The sequence below is a fragment of the Hirundo rustica genome, chromosome 3 (genome assembly GCF_015227805.2).
Source record: "Hirundo rustica isolate bHirRus1 chromosome 3, bHirRus1.pri.v3, whole genome shotgun sequence".
Lineage (NCBI taxonomy): Eukaryota > Metazoa > Chordata > Aves > Passeriformes > Hirundinidae > Hirundo > Hirundo rustica.
Genome location: NC_053452.1, coordinates 85,424,438 through 85,442,489, shown reverse-complemented (window position 1 = coordinate 85,442,489; position 18,052 = coordinate 85,424,438). Strand labels below are relative to the sequence as shown.

At 38.7% G+C, this 18,052-nt stretch overlaps 1 protein-coding gene across 1 annotated transcript in view; it reads left to right on the top strand.

Annotated features, from left to right (window-relative positions):
• Window positions 1-12,346, top strand: part of CD109 (CD109 molecule) — a 70,116-nt gene extending 57,770 nt beyond the window's left edge. The window contains exons 30-33 of the mRNA XM_040060416.2: window positions 449-585; window positions 4,705-4,861; window positions 5,274-5,376; window positions 7,296-12,346. Coding sequence (XP_039916350.1) covers window positions 449-585; window positions 4,705-4,861; window positions 5,274-5,376; window positions 7,296-7,486 — 588 coding nt within the window. The 3' untranslated portion in view covers window positions 7,487-12,346. The remainder of the gene's footprint in view (window positions 1-448; window positions 586-4,704; window positions 4,862-5,273; window positions 5,377-7,295) is intronic.
• The last annotated feature ends 5,706 nt before the right edge of the window (window positions 12,347-18,052 follow it).

The window sequence follows — 18,052 nt, the reverse complement described above, 5'->3', positions numbered from 1 at the left end:
TTTATACCAGAAAGTGAGAGACATTGCAGCAAAAGCAAAAAATCAGAAATGAAAGACAATTCCTTCGGTCATCCAGGTAGAACACATAGCATGGCGAGGCTCTTAGTAGAAATATAAGAAGAAAGTGGCTAAAATAATTCCCCTTGCAAGACCCCAACATACATTTTGCTTGGCTAAAGAAAAGGAAATGAAAAGCACTTCTGGAAAGTAACAATCCTTCTACAATGGTTTCAGGTAGCAAATGGAAAATCATCAGTCCAGATTTAAAGGCATGAGAGGGGCTTGTCAAAATTACAGGTTGGCAAGCTAGTTATAGGCTAGCAGGTCTGTGCAAATGTGTGTTTTCTCATGTGAGCACTCCTCTGGCATTGTGGTGTTAGCAACTTAGTTTTTAAACCACACTGATTTGCTTTACATGTCACCTGATGTCTCTGCTTGCAATCCACAGCTCAATGTTATGTACAACACGAAGCTCACTGATCAGAGGCTCAGATCTGTCCAAAATCATGAAGCCTTTGACTTGAATGTTGATGTAAAAGATGATAAAGATGATAAAAACCATTTGACTTTGAATGTGTGCACAAGGTAGGTTAAGCACTTGGAGCATCTCATACATATCTTTGTATATACCAGCTTAAGATTACTTAAATAAAACTAAATTATCTGTTTGTTTGTATGAATTTACTGATGTATGGGATATAAATTGTAACTGAAGAAAATAAAAATTACTTTGCACAAATGGTAGTAGTTAAACTAAGAATCAATTAGTAAGTAAATTATTGCTGGCCAGGTGATTTTTTTTTTTTTTTTTACTAGTATGTGTAAAGATGGAGGTACCCTAAATGTTAGAGGTATGTGTGAAATACAAGAAAAAACTCAAAGGTTTCTTTGGTGCGAGTGCTTTTGAGCTATAGGGATGAGTATGGACAAACTTGAAAACTGAATCAGTATCTTTGGATTCTAATTTGGGTAGCAAACTGGCAAGGGCCTATTACCTTTAATGAAAAGAATTCTTTGCTTTTGATACAGAAGTAGATACTTTTTTGTTGCAAAGAGAGAAGGAAGTCTGAGGTGCTGAAAGCACCATGAAGTAATCATTCTTTGTTCGTCTCTATAATTAACTTCATTCAGAACAATTTTGGCAGGAGTCAAAATCCATATTTACATAATGATAAATTCACATTGCCTTATTGTGCAATTTTTTGGTGGTCTTTAACTCACCAGTTCTTACGAACTTGGTAATAGAGTACAATACAATACATTATTACAGATTTGAAAGAGGTGCTAAGTTTTCCACCCAGGTTAGTTCTGTTCTTTTTGCTGAATAAGCAGGAGGGGGCAGGAGGATATGGGAGAATGTGTGCATCTGGGGTGATGTTTCTTGTTCAGTAATCAGCTACTTAGAACTGAGCTAAGACTGCTCAAGTATCATCTCAGGGACCACAGAACAGCCACCTGGTGTTACCTGGATAGAATTTGCATCATATGAGAATAGGTGATATTGAATTGCCTATTCCTAGTTAATCAAGTTATTTTTTTGTCTGCTTTGGTTGCTTGCTGTGGAAGTGTTCATGCACATATTTTAAAGGTATATTTGAAGGTGTTCATTTTCTTCCGTATGCATTTCCTGTTGTAGTTAAAGACCACTGTGTATTTCATACAAAACCCAATAGGACATTTTATCTCCCTCTCGCTATATATATATATATATATTAGTCTTTTATCATTTATTATCCACAAGAATGTTGTTGAGATTACGTCATTTGTTGTATTTGAGGATTGCATCTGTTTGTGAATACTTCCTCTGTTTTCTCCTTGTGACATTATACGTATTATATATGTAACATCTTGTTACATTCCTTGTAAATGCAAGATTTGCAAAGAAGCACCTGATCCACTGTGATTACTCTTACATGCCTTTCATCCACACTCTCTTTTTGCTGTTTATTTAAACTTTGTACACCGTATGCCTAGAACTATTCTTACGCTCTGCCTACCACAAGGGAGCTGTGACTGGAGATGGAGCCTCTAGGTGACACCATCATACAAATAATCAGCTGTAGAGAGTATGATTTCAGTACAGAGGATTGATTCAATCTGGGAAATAGCCAGCAGGCATAAAGCCAGAGCTCTTATGTTTCTAGCATCCAGTTCAGTGACACAGATGGTGGGCAGAGATGCTAGAGTACATGAGAACTCTTGAAACAGAAGGGGCTTGTTCTCTTTTAAACTCCTCTATGAAGTGTTAACAACATTCTAAAGTCTAGCACAAACTCCTGACATGTAAAGGGCTTACATGCTGGGTTTGGGGTAAGTCTTTTCTGGGGTAAGTGTTTTCTGGGCAATCTGACTCTCTAGCTGAGACCTTTCACTTAAAATATGGAGAAGTGCTCCATCTCTCTGGGAAGCCTCTAGGGTTGTGATGCTGTAATTGCAGAGTGTTCAAAGAATAGGGGGAAATCTAGTGACATTGAAAAGCAGCGTCAAGAGACTATCGGAATATTTAGTTAGTTCCAATATCAGTTCCATCAACTCTCATTGTGGAAAGTGGACCGGTACTTTGAGTAAATCTGTTTAAATTTCTGAAGCTACACCTTCATCTCTGATTGCTGAGCTTGATAGACTAGTCATCTTCCTCTTCTTTTCCCTATAAATTATATATAATGTAGGCCTTACCTATATTCCTAAATTAAAGTTGGCCTACTTATGATCTTATAACATGATGTGACCTTCTAGTAGAGAAACCAATACAGAAAGATTGCTGAAATCTCAATGAGCGGGTATGTATAGTCTAGCTCTAGGTATGCATCTAGCTGTGGATATGGATAGTTAGGTACTGAAGGCTTCAACTTCACAATTTTTTTCTTTTCTTTAATATGGAGAAAATCCACCTTCTCTCAGCCAACTTGATAGTAGTTGGCTATGGTCATCTTAATTGGGTATTATTTATGACACTAAAGCAGATTATATCTCATTCAAATTGAAGTGGATGTTGGTTAGAGGAGCTAACTCACTGGGAGGCAAATACCCAGGACTGCTAGTTTTTTATACATCTTCTTGTCCACATACCTTTTCCAGACATGGGAAACTGATCACTGATGGTTCTATTTACTTTCTCATTTCTGCTTTCTGCCTACACTAGCTTGGTTTTGTTTTCTCTTTTGTATTATCTCTAAGAGGGTCTCACCCTGATCTCATATTGCTGAAGAGCTGAAATACAAAGTTCAACTGAAAATATTATCAGTTTTCTTCAGATACAGGTTTCAAGTCTGTCTTTCTCTTACTGGTCATGCATGATGATTTTTTTTTTTTTTTTTCCGTTTTTTAAGAGACCATGGAGTTGAAAAGATGGTACCACAACCTACCGCCAAGGCTGCCTCTCTTCCTTTTTTGGGAGCCAGATCCTCATAAATTCTAGGGATATAGCTAATTCACTCCTTGACAGTACCCAGATAGTTGTGTTTTAGTAGCACCCCAGGCTGGCTAGACAGCTTGGGTATTTTACTCTCCTTTTACTGGTAATTATGCAGAAATAATTACATCCAGTTCCAATTCAGTTATTTGTTTTCAATAGCAGCTACTTTGGCACAGCACATCATCGAACAGATGGTTTCGTTTGTTTCTAATCTTGTGAGCCAACTGAAGTCAGCGGTTGTGCTGTATTTCTTTCAAAGTTGTATCTGCCTTGAATCAGCCAGGCTTAACAGCATTGCTTTGAAAGCAATTCTTCTCTTTTATTTTTTTAACTACCCAGCTCTACAAAGAAATAGTTTAATTACTTTCAATACTGCCAGGCTTTCGAAATGAGGATCGGAGACACTTCTATTCTAGTGGAACAATAATCATTTACCTTACATGCTAAGGCTGGGGAAACTCGTCTGCTCCCTGCTTTATTTAAAGCAGTAGAGTCTTTCACAGGTGATACTTGTAGCATAGAGCACCACAAATATATTTTTATACGTCTGTTATGCACCATAATGTGCAAGGCTTGCCCAAAACAGCAAACTTTTACTCTAGCATCTGGTTTTCACATTGGAAGAAGATATAATAAACATTATTTAGGAAAAAAGAAGGGACTCATTAAATCTTTTTCCAAATGTTGATTAATAAAATGGCTATGCATTCTAAAACTGAAACTTAAAGAAATAATTTGGTGATGACTTTGATAATGGAGCCATCAGTCTCTGTGAAGGAAATATGAAAAGGTTTGGGAGACTTCTTTGGTGTATACACCTGTATCTTGGCCTCCAGAATGAATAAAAGTGAAATAATTAATCCATAAGAGGAAATACATGCATTTCAGTACGAGAATTCCTACAGTAGTTTCTTAATTGCCTCTTTTGAAATATGCTTGATTGCAATAATTTCTGCATATTTGTAATATAAACTGATACTAATAGATGATGATTGAAAATTCCTCGTGGTGTCGATGTAGTCTCTCACATGATTTTTGTATTGCAGTTTTCTCAGTGCTAATTCAGCTTTTGCATATGTGGCTAAAATTAGCAGGAAAAATAATTGAGAAATTACTTATTAGCTCTTTATCATTAGAAATTTTCTTGTCAGTATTTTGTTCCATTTGTTTCCTAAGTATTCTTAAGCATTATTACTTCATTAGTTGGGACTTAAAGATCAAATGTTTTCTTTGGAGAGTGGGCTACTGTATTTCTACTAAAAGTTTCTTTGTCTCTGTGTTTTGAAAAGGTACTTTGGTTCTGGCACGGCTCCCAGTAGTGGTATGGTCCTCATGGAGGTTGGCTTACTCAGTGGTTTCTCTGTGTCACCAGATTTTGTTCCATTAGACAATACAGTTAAGAAGATAGAAAAAGACAACGGAAAAGTCAACCTGTACTTAGACTCTGTAAGTTGGAAATAACAAAGAAATGTGTTTGTGGTGATGTTAATCTTGACTCTGACATTGTTAGGCTTAAATTTGGAAGGACATTATGATTGTATTCTTTGGGGAAATCAACATCTGCTATTTACATGGAATTAATAGTTCTTCTGGTTTTTAGTGAGGCTGATTGGATAGGTGCAACTCAATTGTATTTGTAATTTCTAAATAAGGTCTCCTAAAAATCACACATAAGAAGGCTGATGTTTCAAGAAGTCTATATTTTGACCAAAATGACTGTAAATGAGATAAGCATCTTTATATGCATCCTGACTCTTAAGCTTTTAGAAATGGACTACCACTGAGCTAAAAGTGCTCACCTCTTCCATGAAGCCACCATCCCCAGGGTTCTCAGGATGTTTCTCTTCTGTTTTTCTAGCTAAATGAAACACGGGTTTGTGTGGATATTCCGGCTGTGAGAGACTTCAAGGTGGCAAATATCCAAGATGCTTCAGTGACTGTAGTGGATTACTATGAACCTAGTAAGTGTCAGTCATTTCAAATGGTACTTAATTATTCAGAAGTTTAAAAGAAAGTTTCTTCTTGTAGGAATAGGGGAAATTGTAGTGGAGAAAAAGCTGCATTGAACTATAGTCTTTTTGGACATTAGCATGCCTGATTTGCTAACGAGTGATAGTGTTTTCACATATCTATTGTCCTAATGGGTTGGTTCCTCAACTGTTGCAAATTGTCCGGCCCAATATCTTCCCAAAACTATCAATATTAAGCAAGAGCTTCACTGTGATTCACTTACCAAGTTAATAGTTACCTCTCAAGTAGCTTTGCCATCTGTTTCTTACTTAAGCTAAGAGTCCTTCATGGGAGAAAATGTCAATGTTTTGACTTCTGTTATTACCTAAAAATAGGTGTACATTGGAAAAGCAATTTCAAAGGGTGTTTTTGGAGGGAGAGGTGGATTTGGGTTGGTTTGCTTGTTTGTTTGTGGTTTTGGGGGCTTTTTGTTTGTTTGTTTCTGTGTATGAATGTATTACATGTATTATGTAGTATGTGTTGTGTGGAGTGTGTTTAGGCAACAATGTACAAAGCTCTTTGGCAAAATTAAAAGAAAGAAAATATTACAGGCTGCTGGAGAATATACTAGGTTACATGACCCACCTGGTACATTATTAAGGATTTGGGCTTGGTTTGAAATAAGGCACAAAAAAGTGGTATCGGCAATTTTTTAATGCTTTTTTAGCACAATACAAAAGACAATCAACCATGATGTGTGCTACTTCAGCTAGATGAAGATCACATTTATTCTATATAGGCTGAAACTCTTGTTCATTCACAGAACTTTAAAGTAAAATAGGAAATTATTGGTTTTAAGTACGTTGTCCATTAATTAAGAGCATGTTTGAGCATGTTTTAAGGGCTAGTGGTTTAAAAAATTACAGCAAGTTTTTATTTGAGAGAAACACGTTAAGACTTTGGCCATAGATTTATGGCTGAAATGAATTTCCAGTTCCTGGGGAAGAGCATAACCTTTTATAGGAATGGACTGATATCAGGTCAGGATAGGACCTACGGACCTAATATTTTATAAGAATGCCATTAGAGAGGCTAATAAATATGCTTGTTGTAAAGTCACAGGTAAATGCACATATGTAAATATTTTCATTATTTAAATAAATTTAGTCCATAAATTCTCAGTTAGCAAACTAATTGTGTCACTAGTGGACAAAAGTAAATACTCACAGATTTGACTCTACACAAAATGAAGGCTGAAGAAGGAAAGACCTTCATTGTTTACAAAGACCACTTTATAGGTTTTGAAGAATGACCAGCGATTGGAGAACAAGGCTACCACCTCTCCATCCCACTGGCCAGGCTAGAAGTCCATCAGTTGGCTATCATCAGAAAGGAATGTGGAAAAACAAGATGTTTACGTCAGGAAACTGTGAGAAAATTCAGTCAGAGCTGTAAACATCTCAGAGAAGCTCACATAATATGGCAACATCTGATATTAAGGACCAACATTTATATGATGTAATCAGTGCCATAATTTCTTTAATTTCATTTACGACCTTGCTCTTAAATGTTATAACCAACAACCTGCCAGGTAAAGCATCTGAGTTCCTTTGTCATGTAGGTAGGGGCAAAATACCTTTCAAAACGTATGTCCAAGGTTTGTGGAGCAGGTTGTGTCTAACAGTTGAGATTGAGTCTATGAAAGTGTGCCTTTCACCAGGCATTGGCCTGAATACATTGAGGTGTTCTGGGTGAAGTAAAATGAGTAATGACGGGGCTTAAATACCAACTCTGGGAAGTGTTCTGCAGTGTATGATGAGGTCTACATCAGAGATTAGTGCGTCCATTAAAAATGATTTATTTTTGAAGCTAGGTTCTTGGTTAATTTTCAGAAGTTCATTAACTAATGTTAAATAACCTTTCTGAACAGGGAGAAGAGCAGTGAGAAGCTATAATTCAGAAGTAATGCAAAGTATAACATCTTGTGACTTCTGTGAAAGTGACTGCAACCTTTGCCAACGAGATGGTTCTGCAGCCTTGCTTCAGCACTCTTCATTGGCCTCCTTGTTCTGTGTGCTCTTTGTCCTTCATGTAAACTTGCTGTGCAGTTGGATGCTGTAAAAGGAAACAGATTATGTTTCACATCTAAGGTTTCCATAAATTATCCAAAGAAAATTTTATGTTCAGATACCAGCCCGTCTTTAGTGATTACCATGACCAAACTCCTGCTGTGTTCAGGGAGAACTGGGCTGGCCCATATGGTAAATTTCTGGCTGTGCCAGAAAACTTCTACAAGTGTCTGCTGGAAAAGCTTTCCAAGTGTTAGTTTCATACTGAATTTATTTTCTGAAGAAGCACAGAGTTACTGAGAAAGCAGTGTGATAAAAAGTAAACTTAGCTCCATATTCCCACTTTGGTTATACCCCAGCTTCCAACTGTGCTTGTTTTTTTAGGGATGCATGTTATTTTATCACACTTTTCCAAAATACTATCTGCATCTCCATTAGGGTGTTGATAAGCTTGGTACCAGAGCTCACTTTGTTCTTTTCTGAAGATGTGACACTTAACATTAATACTGAATTTCTCTGTGTGCTCTCATATGCAATAATATGAAAAAAAAAAAAAAAAAGGAGCTGGCTTCAGAGCAGATCCAAGAGCCAAAAAAGTACTGCATTTACAAACTGCTGAATGCTCCAGAAACTTGTCTGTCTTCTTCTTTTTTTTAACCATAATAGAGAAGATAGACAGATTTTTTTTTTTGTCAATTCATAAGCTAATCATGCTTGAAAATAAGGCCTCAGGATGTTTTCATGCATTTTACTTTGAAAGGCTTTTTACTGTAAATGATCAGAGATAAAGTCTGATTTTCAGACTTCATTTTTCCAGGGTTATTCAGAAAAAAATGCAATTCTCTTTCCATGTGAGAATGCTGGTGTCAGCTGGCATATATTTATGGCCAGATGAAGGAAGTTTGCTTTGAACCTGTTCTGTTTTTTCGATGTCTCTAGAAATGTCACTCTGGGGCATCATTTATGTCTTGTGCTTTCAGTGTCATCTCATCAACAGTGCAGGTGGCATAACCCCAAATAGTTGTTTACTGCTCTCAGTGCCACATGAGTTGGTGGCCCTGGATGCCATCTGTGCCCTTTATCTGGTGGTGGGAGAGACTTTTAGGAGGCATGGGCTGCATAGGCATTCAGTCCAGCCAAACAATTCACATGCTTACTTAACTTTAACCACGTCCGTTTATGCTCAAGTGTTCTGCTGAAGTGGAATGGAGGAGGGGAAGGGTGAAAAGTCGCAGGCACTTTTACACCCAAACCTGCTTTTTGCACATGGGGAGAAATACAGATCTCAGTGAGTGTGGAAATTTGTGAGTTTAGGAGCTCATTGCTCCTGGGTGAGTGTATGAATGCCTTCCTTGTCTGGCAGCCAATCTGTGCTTCTTGCGCACTATCTGTAATATCTAATGCTTACTTCTTTTTGATAAGGCAGCCAAGCTGTTACACTCATAGTTACTAAAATGAAGTTAATAGCTCTCATGCTGACTAAGAGAGATGGAAATCATAATTTCTATTGATTCCCTTTCTTTCATACCTTTTTGAGACGGAGTGTGTTTTTGTGCACATGTAATAATATGGGAGTCACTTTCCTTGAGCAATTTCTAATTCTTATTCAATTTTTGCTATTGCTTAAAATGTATATTTTTCTATTTATGCACATCTATAATGTTGTTCACAAAGGAAATTTTGCATAATAGCATGGGAAGAGGCCTGAACTTCCTGAACTGGGGGTGCCTTCTAATACCGATGTATAGGTTTTAACTGCAGAACTAGTTTAGATGGAGTTATTTGTTTAACTTCACCTGGTTTTGGAATTTACAATGTTTTTCCACAAATTTGGGGTTCTGTCCTGTTCCTCAGGCAGAGCTTAGGCCTGGTTCTTCATGGTCATTCATGCTTTTCACTTGTCCTGGGTGTGTTTTGGATTTAGCCTTCTGAGTAGTTAATTAGTGCCTGAGCAGAGTGTGTGTGCTGCTCTGACCCACATGAAGTAATGTATTTATTGAAGCCAAACACACTGCTTAGTTAGTAACATGCAGGATCTCACCCTCTGTAAGCCATTCACTTGGTTACGTGGGTCCAAAGCTGAGGGAAACGAAGATACAGACTTCAACACATCTCTGCATCTCAAATCCTTTATTCATTTATGGGAGCATAAATCAAACTGTGCCAAGTGGAAGATCTGGAAAAAAAACCTCGTCTAAACTGGGATGCGTTTTGCTGTGGGTTTGATTTTCTTGTGACCTATGAAAGTTGGTCTGCTCTTGTCTTTGAAAACAGCAGACTTGATATGTCATTTGCCTCCCCCCAATATAATTTCAAAAACCCAAAGCTCACATACTTCCAGGTTTTACTATATGCAGAACTTGTAATAGGGACATTGGTACCTGATTAATGATAGGATAAAGGGGCTTATTTTCTAGACAAGATGTACCAGAGATAAATTGCTCTTGTGCAGTAGATAGTAGGAATAAATCAGTTCTGCTTTGCATGCAGTCCGATCTTCCTGAAAATCCTCCAAGAAAAACGGATTTAAACTGAGTTGAGTTTTGGACAGTGCAGCTTTTACTAGTATTCTCTTACATTTGTTTTTGAGACAAACAACACATGTTCTTAAATGACTTTTGGCTGTCTTGCACACTATATTAAGAATCATCAGTCATAATGCACCATGTCAGGGAAATTGTTGGAGTCAGTGAATAAACATCCTCTTTTATTTTACTTTATTCTATACAGCAGGCATATTATTGCGAGCTGCAATAATCCAAATCTGCATCTGTATCAAGCTATTTTAAAGGAACAGTGTACTTTGTATGACTTCAAACAAATGTTTACACCAGGTGGCCTTTAACATTCCTACATCAGTGCCTTCAGTCGCTTTGCAGTAGTGGCTGGTGCTTTGAATAAATTGCAGAGGATAAAATTTGTACTGTGTTGGCAGTGAATGGAACAGCACAAATGGAATATTATTTGGAATAGTGATTTTTTTGTTTTGTTTTCCTCACTGTTGTCTAGGAACCTTTACACAAATGCTCAGCATATCTATTATCCCCATTGCTCTACAACATCCCTTTTGGATGTTGGGGGGGGCATGCTCCCACTGAAGTTAATAGGAAACCTTGTAGCAAAAATTCTTTTGGAACTCTTTAGCAATAAGGTCTACAAGGAGCTTTAAGGAGTGATACTAAAAACAGTCATGAAAAGGTATTTTGTGATGGTTTGTATTGTCTGAACATTTCTGCTGTTCATTGAAATCTGAATGTACTCTGGTACTTCCCATGCCCTTTACAGCCACAGGGTGTCGATGGACGTGGTCTGTCTGGGGTCCTTAATATGCTATTGAATCAGTAAGAGATACTTACTTAGGATTGAGTCTAAAACAAAACTGTAATGTATTTGCAAGGTGTTCCCCCCAAATTCTGCTTCTCCTGTCATCCATGATCTTAGCTGAGGGTTTCTTTGCAGATTTCAATGTAAGTGTCATTTAGAGACCTATGCTAAATGCTGTTGTACAGAAGAGTTGTACAGAATGAGTGCTGCTTAACAGGTTTAGAGCACATCAGAATCTGCATGCCAGGCCAGCTCCATGGCTGGTTTGGTTCCCAGCATGGCACCACCATAGAACTGTTTATGTTGGAAAAGACCTTTAAAATCATTTGGTCCCACCATTAAGCCAGCTTTGCCGAGTCCGTGACCCTTTGCTGAGTCCGTGACTAAACTGTGTCTCCAAGTGCCACATCTACACTCTTTCTAAATGTCCCCAGGGATGGTGACACTGCTGCTCCCATTGGAAGCCTGTTCTGATGCTTAACAGCGAAGAATTTTTTCCTAATACCCAATCTAGACCTCCCCTGGCACAACTCTTATCAAACACAAGGAGGTATTCCCGGTTAGCTTCCATCCCACATGCTCCAGTTCATCAAGCATGTGCATAGTACATAGCCATTATAGTGTTCTGCAGTGTGGAAACATCTGTTTTTAGGAAAAAATATATTAGGAACACAACTAGTACCTTGTGGCATAATTTTTATGTCTGAAATGCTAAGAAAGAGGATTCAATAGTAATTCTAATGACTAATAATAATTTTGTTATAAAATTTCTTCTTCTACCATAAATCCTTTTGCAGTGAACCAACTCTATGTGATCTGAAGATTTTGAAATTAGATGCTTAACTGATCCATCAAATATAACAGTAGATGTTTTCCCCATGTCAAAATATTTCACTTACATATTATTTCCTATTAATTTTAATGTATTTTTGTGCCAAATGGAAATACCATTGTTCTTTTGCTATTCTAGGCAATAAAGGCTGATAGTGTGCTGTATTAGATTAATCTAATGACTGTTTTTTCCTATAGATAGCTTGTTTTCAGATAGGTATGAGCATGAATTCCTTATGTGCTGCATTTGAGTCACCAGTACTCCAGTTTAGGTTGTACCTTTAAATTTAAATAATTATTGTATTTCTTAGTAGCTACCCAAAAACTTCATCAGCATTCTTATATCTTATAATGTTATATTATGACCTGGGTTGTTTTGTTGTGGTTTTTAGTTTTGTTAGGTTGTATGGGATACTAAATACAAAGAAGAAAATAAAAATATAGTGGCTCAGTGGAAGTATAAGCAGGTATAATGTTCTACTGACTGGCACGTCTCTTCTTTTTCCATATCAGGCCTTAAACAATTTGGATTACAATTCTTGATTGCCATGAGACATAGTCAGATACCCAATTTGATACCCAATTTGATTTAAATTAGGATCATCATTCACATTTCCACTTTTCATCAAATCAGAAATCATAGAAAAAGAATGCTTTTATGAGCTGTTCTGAGCAAACAGAGGTGAACTAACATGTCGACTGTGCAAATAGCTTGTCTTTTAAAGTAATAAAGCAAATGTTAAGGAGCTAGCCTGTTTCAAAGGACTTTGGAAGACTGTAATTTGTTTATTTTTCTTCAAATAAAGTTTGCAATAGCTATTTTTAAATGCTATTAAAGATGAATTTTAATAATATATGTCTAATGTTTGCTTGTTTAACAATACAGCTTGTAGTAGATCACAGTTTCTGTACACTGCTGACCACTACCCATCCTCAGCACTTTTTAGAGGTTTCCTCAACTGTGTTTTAAAGCTCAGAATTAAATAATATAAATAAAATAAAATTTTTAAAAAGTGTTACAGCCGTGGCTTCCCTGGTCGGGCTGTAAACAGTCACATCAATATAGTCTTATGTGATGAGCTCAGTTCCAGGTAGGCCCCTTGTGGTGATGGAGAACATTAGAAACTGTACTGTTGTGTGAAAAGGAGAAAATGGTCTCAATACAGAAATAATTGCTGAAGTGGAAGTAGAAGTGCACCAAGAAATTTTTATGCCAAAATATTTGATAGAAACATAATTGAATTGATGTGCAGATTTTTTTTCGGGTGAACCTGCTATTTTGACTGCCATTTTTCGTGGATTAGAAGTTTGGTCTCCATGACACTGTGTTTTCCTAATTTGCCTCATAATTCCCTTGCTGTTCCTCCTGCCTGCCCTGGAAAGATCTTCCTGGCCCATTTCAACTCTGAGGTCCGGATCTGCTTAGCCTCACTTACCCCTTTTGCCCTAACTCCTCACCATCTCGCCTATAAATTCAGTAGCCATTTCTGTCAGTGGCTCATGTGTCACAGATCTACCCTTTCCTTCAGAGCCTTTATGACCTGTCAAGACTAAAATCTTCTTTGGTCTCATGCAGAAGTAGCTATCAGCTCAAACCCAGGCTGAATAAAAAGCACTTGGGACTTGTCAGTAGAGATTTATGAAGCTAAATAATCTTTAACCAATCTTATGGCTTTCTGTGGTATGAGGATTGGCTGTGTGTGTGAGGAGGAACTGTGGTTAGACTTTTCTCATAATTTTTTTTCTGTTTCAATGTTGATAACAGTCCTAAATAAAACAAATTAAGAACATGAGATATTCTGATGATAGACTGGTCTCTAGAAAAGTGGTCTTGGAGCAAGCTACTAGGTAAAATATAGAAGCAACCAGAGCTCAAGTGTAAATATTTCTGCAGACATCCCATCCCTTCCTACACAAGGAGTGTCTGGCAGATGCATGTATAAGTAGGCGCAGCTGCTTAGGTAAGTGAGGATTTTAATATGTCTGAAGCAAACAATGAGAAATCATATCCCTAATAAAGAGGAATAAAATGACACAAAAAAGATCTGACTTTCGAAAGCCACCGACCAGGGAGACTGTATGGATTTTCCTGGGGATTCTTCTGGCTCACACTGGTGGAAAGGGAGGACTGAGCTGATGGACACATTAGGTGGACAGACATTTTGCTGGTTTTTTTTGGTTTTTTTTTTTGTTTTTTTTTTTAGATAGGAATGCTCAGTTTAAATGCTGGATCAAGGAGCAAGGATAGCAATATAAACACATGTGGAAATAATGTACTAAGAAAGCTTTGTGGTTTCCTATGCAGAGAAAAAGATAGAAGCCAACTCTAGCTCAGTGGGCAGCTAATTAAGCCAGAGGTCTCTCTGTACATTGTATTCTGAGTTCAGTACAAGAGCATGTATCAGCAAGGTACCATGTGATTTTTCCCTTAGAGTTCACACTTTGATTTCAGGAATGAACTATGCAGCATCCCCATAGTGATTATTTAAAGATGGGGTGGCTGGATGTTCGATGAGTGTGTGATATGATAAATGTGTCTTGTTTGTGTGGGTGATCATTGTCCTTGATCAGTTGTTCACATGCAGTTTAGGTCTGTTGTTTTTTTGTTCCTGATTTTAATTTAAACTTAGTTAGAATAATAAAAGTACAAATGCTTTTACTGTTCAACAACATGAAGTTTTATTGAGACAGTTCTAAGGAGTGATTTTGCCATTCTGCTTGCTCACTTACACGTTCTGCTTGCTCCACTTAAGATTGAATGCTACAGCTTTCATGGTTCCTTTCTCAACTACATCCACCATTTTTCCAGTACACAGAGACCAACCACAGTCTAAAAGATTTTTATTACAGGATACAGGAGAAGCAAAAAAACGTGTGAATTCTTTGTGAGGAAGCACAGCGTGTGGTCTCAAAGTGGTACCTCTCACCAGAGGAGTATGAGACTCCACATTATACTGAAAACAAAGACTGGTGTGATCAACACAGCTCTGCCTCAGCTGCTTCTCTGGTTTCATTCTTTTTCCACTCATTCATAATGACTTTATTCTTCTGCTTTTGCAAGAAGTAGAGCTGGGATAAAGCTGCACAAGGTCATATGCAGGAACACTCTCTAACGCAATCCTAAATTTCAAGTCCCTCAAGATTAGCACATTTCACCTGGCAACCAGTGGGGCACATCTGGCTTGCAGGAGGTTTGAACATAGCCATTTTCCTTGGAGGTGATTGAAAACGAGTTCTGTGAACTGCAAGCAGAACAGGGCAGCGGCAGGCACGAGGTGACAAGGAGAGGGGCAGAACAAAGGCAGCTGCCTGGAGCTGGAACTGCCTGGCAGAGAGCACTTGTTTGCACAGTCTCACCCCAATGCCCAAGCACGAGAGTGGCTGTCTCCCACCTGGGGAGGCAGCCAGCCTCTGTGCCTGGTCTCTGGCCAAAACATACCTTTGGCAATGGGATGTGAGTCTGTCGGAGAGACATGGGAAAGCTGGCTGTGTGGAAGAAGGAAAGCAGGAGCGGGAGAAGGAGCAAAACTTCGTTGCGCTTAATGTTGGACTGTTGATGCTAGATCAACGTACAGATCGATATTCTGTGCTAGGGGCAGCAAAACTGACTCCCCAAGCTGACATCTTGGTTCACAGGTCACAAAACATTGTGAATACACAATACACTATGTGTATTCAAGGTTCATTTTCTTGGCCTGAACACAAACCTCTTGCTCCGTGTCCCATGCAGGGCATGTGCAGTGTGGATGGCTCTGGGGGGGATGTTCAGGAACCCCTCGAAGCTCCGGGAAGTAGGGGTGTGATTAAGATATTTCTCTCACAGCTATGTCTAGCTGTTTCAAAAACCCTTGAAAATTCAGGAGAGTAATTATTTCACTGTGAGCATAACAGGTAAATTAGAACTAGGTGATTAAATTGCAAAAATAACGTTTTAGTTTAAACAGCAGGGAGAACCTTTCTAAGAGGAGAAACAAACTTTTAGGCAGGCTGCTGTGGGAGACAGCCTGCATCTTTCTTCAGAAAGAAGAGCAAGTTAGCAAAACACCTTCTTGATAATGACCTGGGTCTGTGAGACTGTCTAGGTGGCGGAGATGGAATAAGTAACCTCTTGATGTCCTTCCCAGAGCTGTTTTCTTATGAGCTGATGTTTGCAAGCTCTGCTGTTATCACACAGTTTTTACAAGAATCCTCCTGAAATTCACTAGACGTAGCATTCTGATGATGCTAACAAAAGTGCTGAAAAACTGCTTTGAATTTACTGGAGTTGTAGTGGAGTTATGTAGTAATTATGAAAATCTAGGCCATAATTCCCTCCAAAAGTCCCTGCTGATTCTTAAGAGCAAAGTAGGACTACCCAGATATTTGATCGGGTTCACAGTATATGCAGAATGACAGTCAATCTTGAAAAGACTTCATTAGAAAGCAGAGGCTTGTTGGAGTCCAGGGCATTCCTTTGGTTGCCCTGGAGGGTCAGGGACCTGGGCAGGGGGGTCTGGGACCCCAGCCCAGAGCCCAGAGCTCAGAGAGACACTGGCTTTGATTTCAGTCCATGGGAAAAACTTCCTACACTGAGAGAAGGTTTACATGCCACAAGAATGTGAGAAATAGTTGTTTAGCTTGTCACAGAATGAGAAAATAATAGTTTTAGGTTTCTAGCATTGAAGTGAATAGGGACAAGATGGAGAATCTGGGGCGTTGTCTCCTTCTCCTTCTCCTTCTCCTTCCCTCACTCCATTGCTGCGTTGACGTGGCACAAAGTAGTTAGTGAGGATTGGGTCAAAGTAAAAATGACCTTTTTAGTAATAGTGATAGACATTAGTAAGAAATAGTAAATAAAAAATACGTAGTAATTAGTATAAAAGATAAGGACAGCCCAGCTCGGGGGGAGACGTGAGGAATCCATGCAGCTGCGAACATCTTGTCGGACTCCGAGAAAATTGTAAGATAAGAAACAATAAACGAAGTATGCAACCTTGAAAAATCTAAACCTGAGAACTCCATCTCTTCCTTCGGCTCAGCTCGGAGCTGCGCAGGGGAGCAAAGACCCTGAAACCACCTCAATGTTGGGGTAAGCCCCCGACAGAGGCTCAGATGGTCCTTTAAGAAGGGTTATCACATACAGTGTTCTGAATTTTTGAGCCTTTCAGGGGTTATCTTAAAAATAAATAATTGTGACCTGGTGTGGGAACTGACAGTGGTCAGAAATTAGATTTTAGGCTCCAGGCAGTAGCCTGAAGCCTGTGATAAAAGCCAAGTACATAACTCTCTTACCTGGGCCTAGGAAATCATAAGGAGGAACCCAAAACAATCCGTGTAGATATCTTCTTCCTGACACCTGGTGCTTTTCCAAGTTGTTTACTGGTAAAGATATTTACTGAGAGGCATTGGTCTGAAACAACTAATAACATTCATAGTACTGAAATACTGGATAAAAGACCTTGTCTTTCAATAAACCTTTGCTATAAGCCCTCTGAAGAAACCGGAGTTCTCCCTATCGTTATTTGAGCTGCCCCGAATGGTAACGATAACACGGCAACCTAGCTACAGATTGGAGCCTGCAGCAACAGGTGCTGTTCTCTCAGGCTGCTCCTAAGGTCAAGCCAAATCACATCTTAGGTTTTGTAGGTTTCAACACCCAGGTCCTCATCATTACAAAGAGATTTAAATGTGGTGGTTACAGTTATGGTGTTAGATTACAGCTTGCAGATTCAATGTACAGACTGCGAGCAAGTTACCTAGGGAGTGTTTTCATTAGTGGCTGTGATTTTGTGCCAAGATTTGTCCTCCGTATCATATTTCTTCTGAAATTTCTGCTGAAATTTCTTACTTCTTCACCATTTTCCTTCCCAAAGATAAAATCAAAATGCCAGAGGTAACAAAAGTGGAAAAATCCTACCAAATTAAGTGTGTGCTGAAGGCAAGCTGTTAGGCAGGTCTACACCTAGTGCCTTTAAAATACGCATCTATAGATGAGGCTGGCATGGTCTCAGTGCTTCTATTATTATATTTCTTGCTGTACTTAGAGTTTTGCTGCATTCAGTGACTGACTGTGCAATGGCCTTGGTCCAGGTCTGTAGAAGGCCCCAGGGTGCCTCAGCCTTAGGAGTCCTCATGAACTTTCTTAGTGATTAGCTTTACTCTTGCTATGCCCTGGCATCAAGGTGCTGAGGAAAAAAAAAAAAATTTAAGCAACCAAATATCTGTCACGTATATGGTGTTCACTGGTGTGCTGGGAAGTGCAGTGCAATGGGTTGTTGTTCTGTGTTTACCAACAAACTCCTGCTCCAGCAAAGACTGTGTTGAGGATTGAACCTTGAAGGGATCAGCCATGTAACAGACTGCTGTAGGGCATCAGCCTCCCTGGGGGACATCTGCTGCTGGATGTGGCAGCTGACACCTTGACAAACCTGATGACTCAAAACAGAAACAACCTTGGGAGGCAATATGTTGATTTTATGGGTTA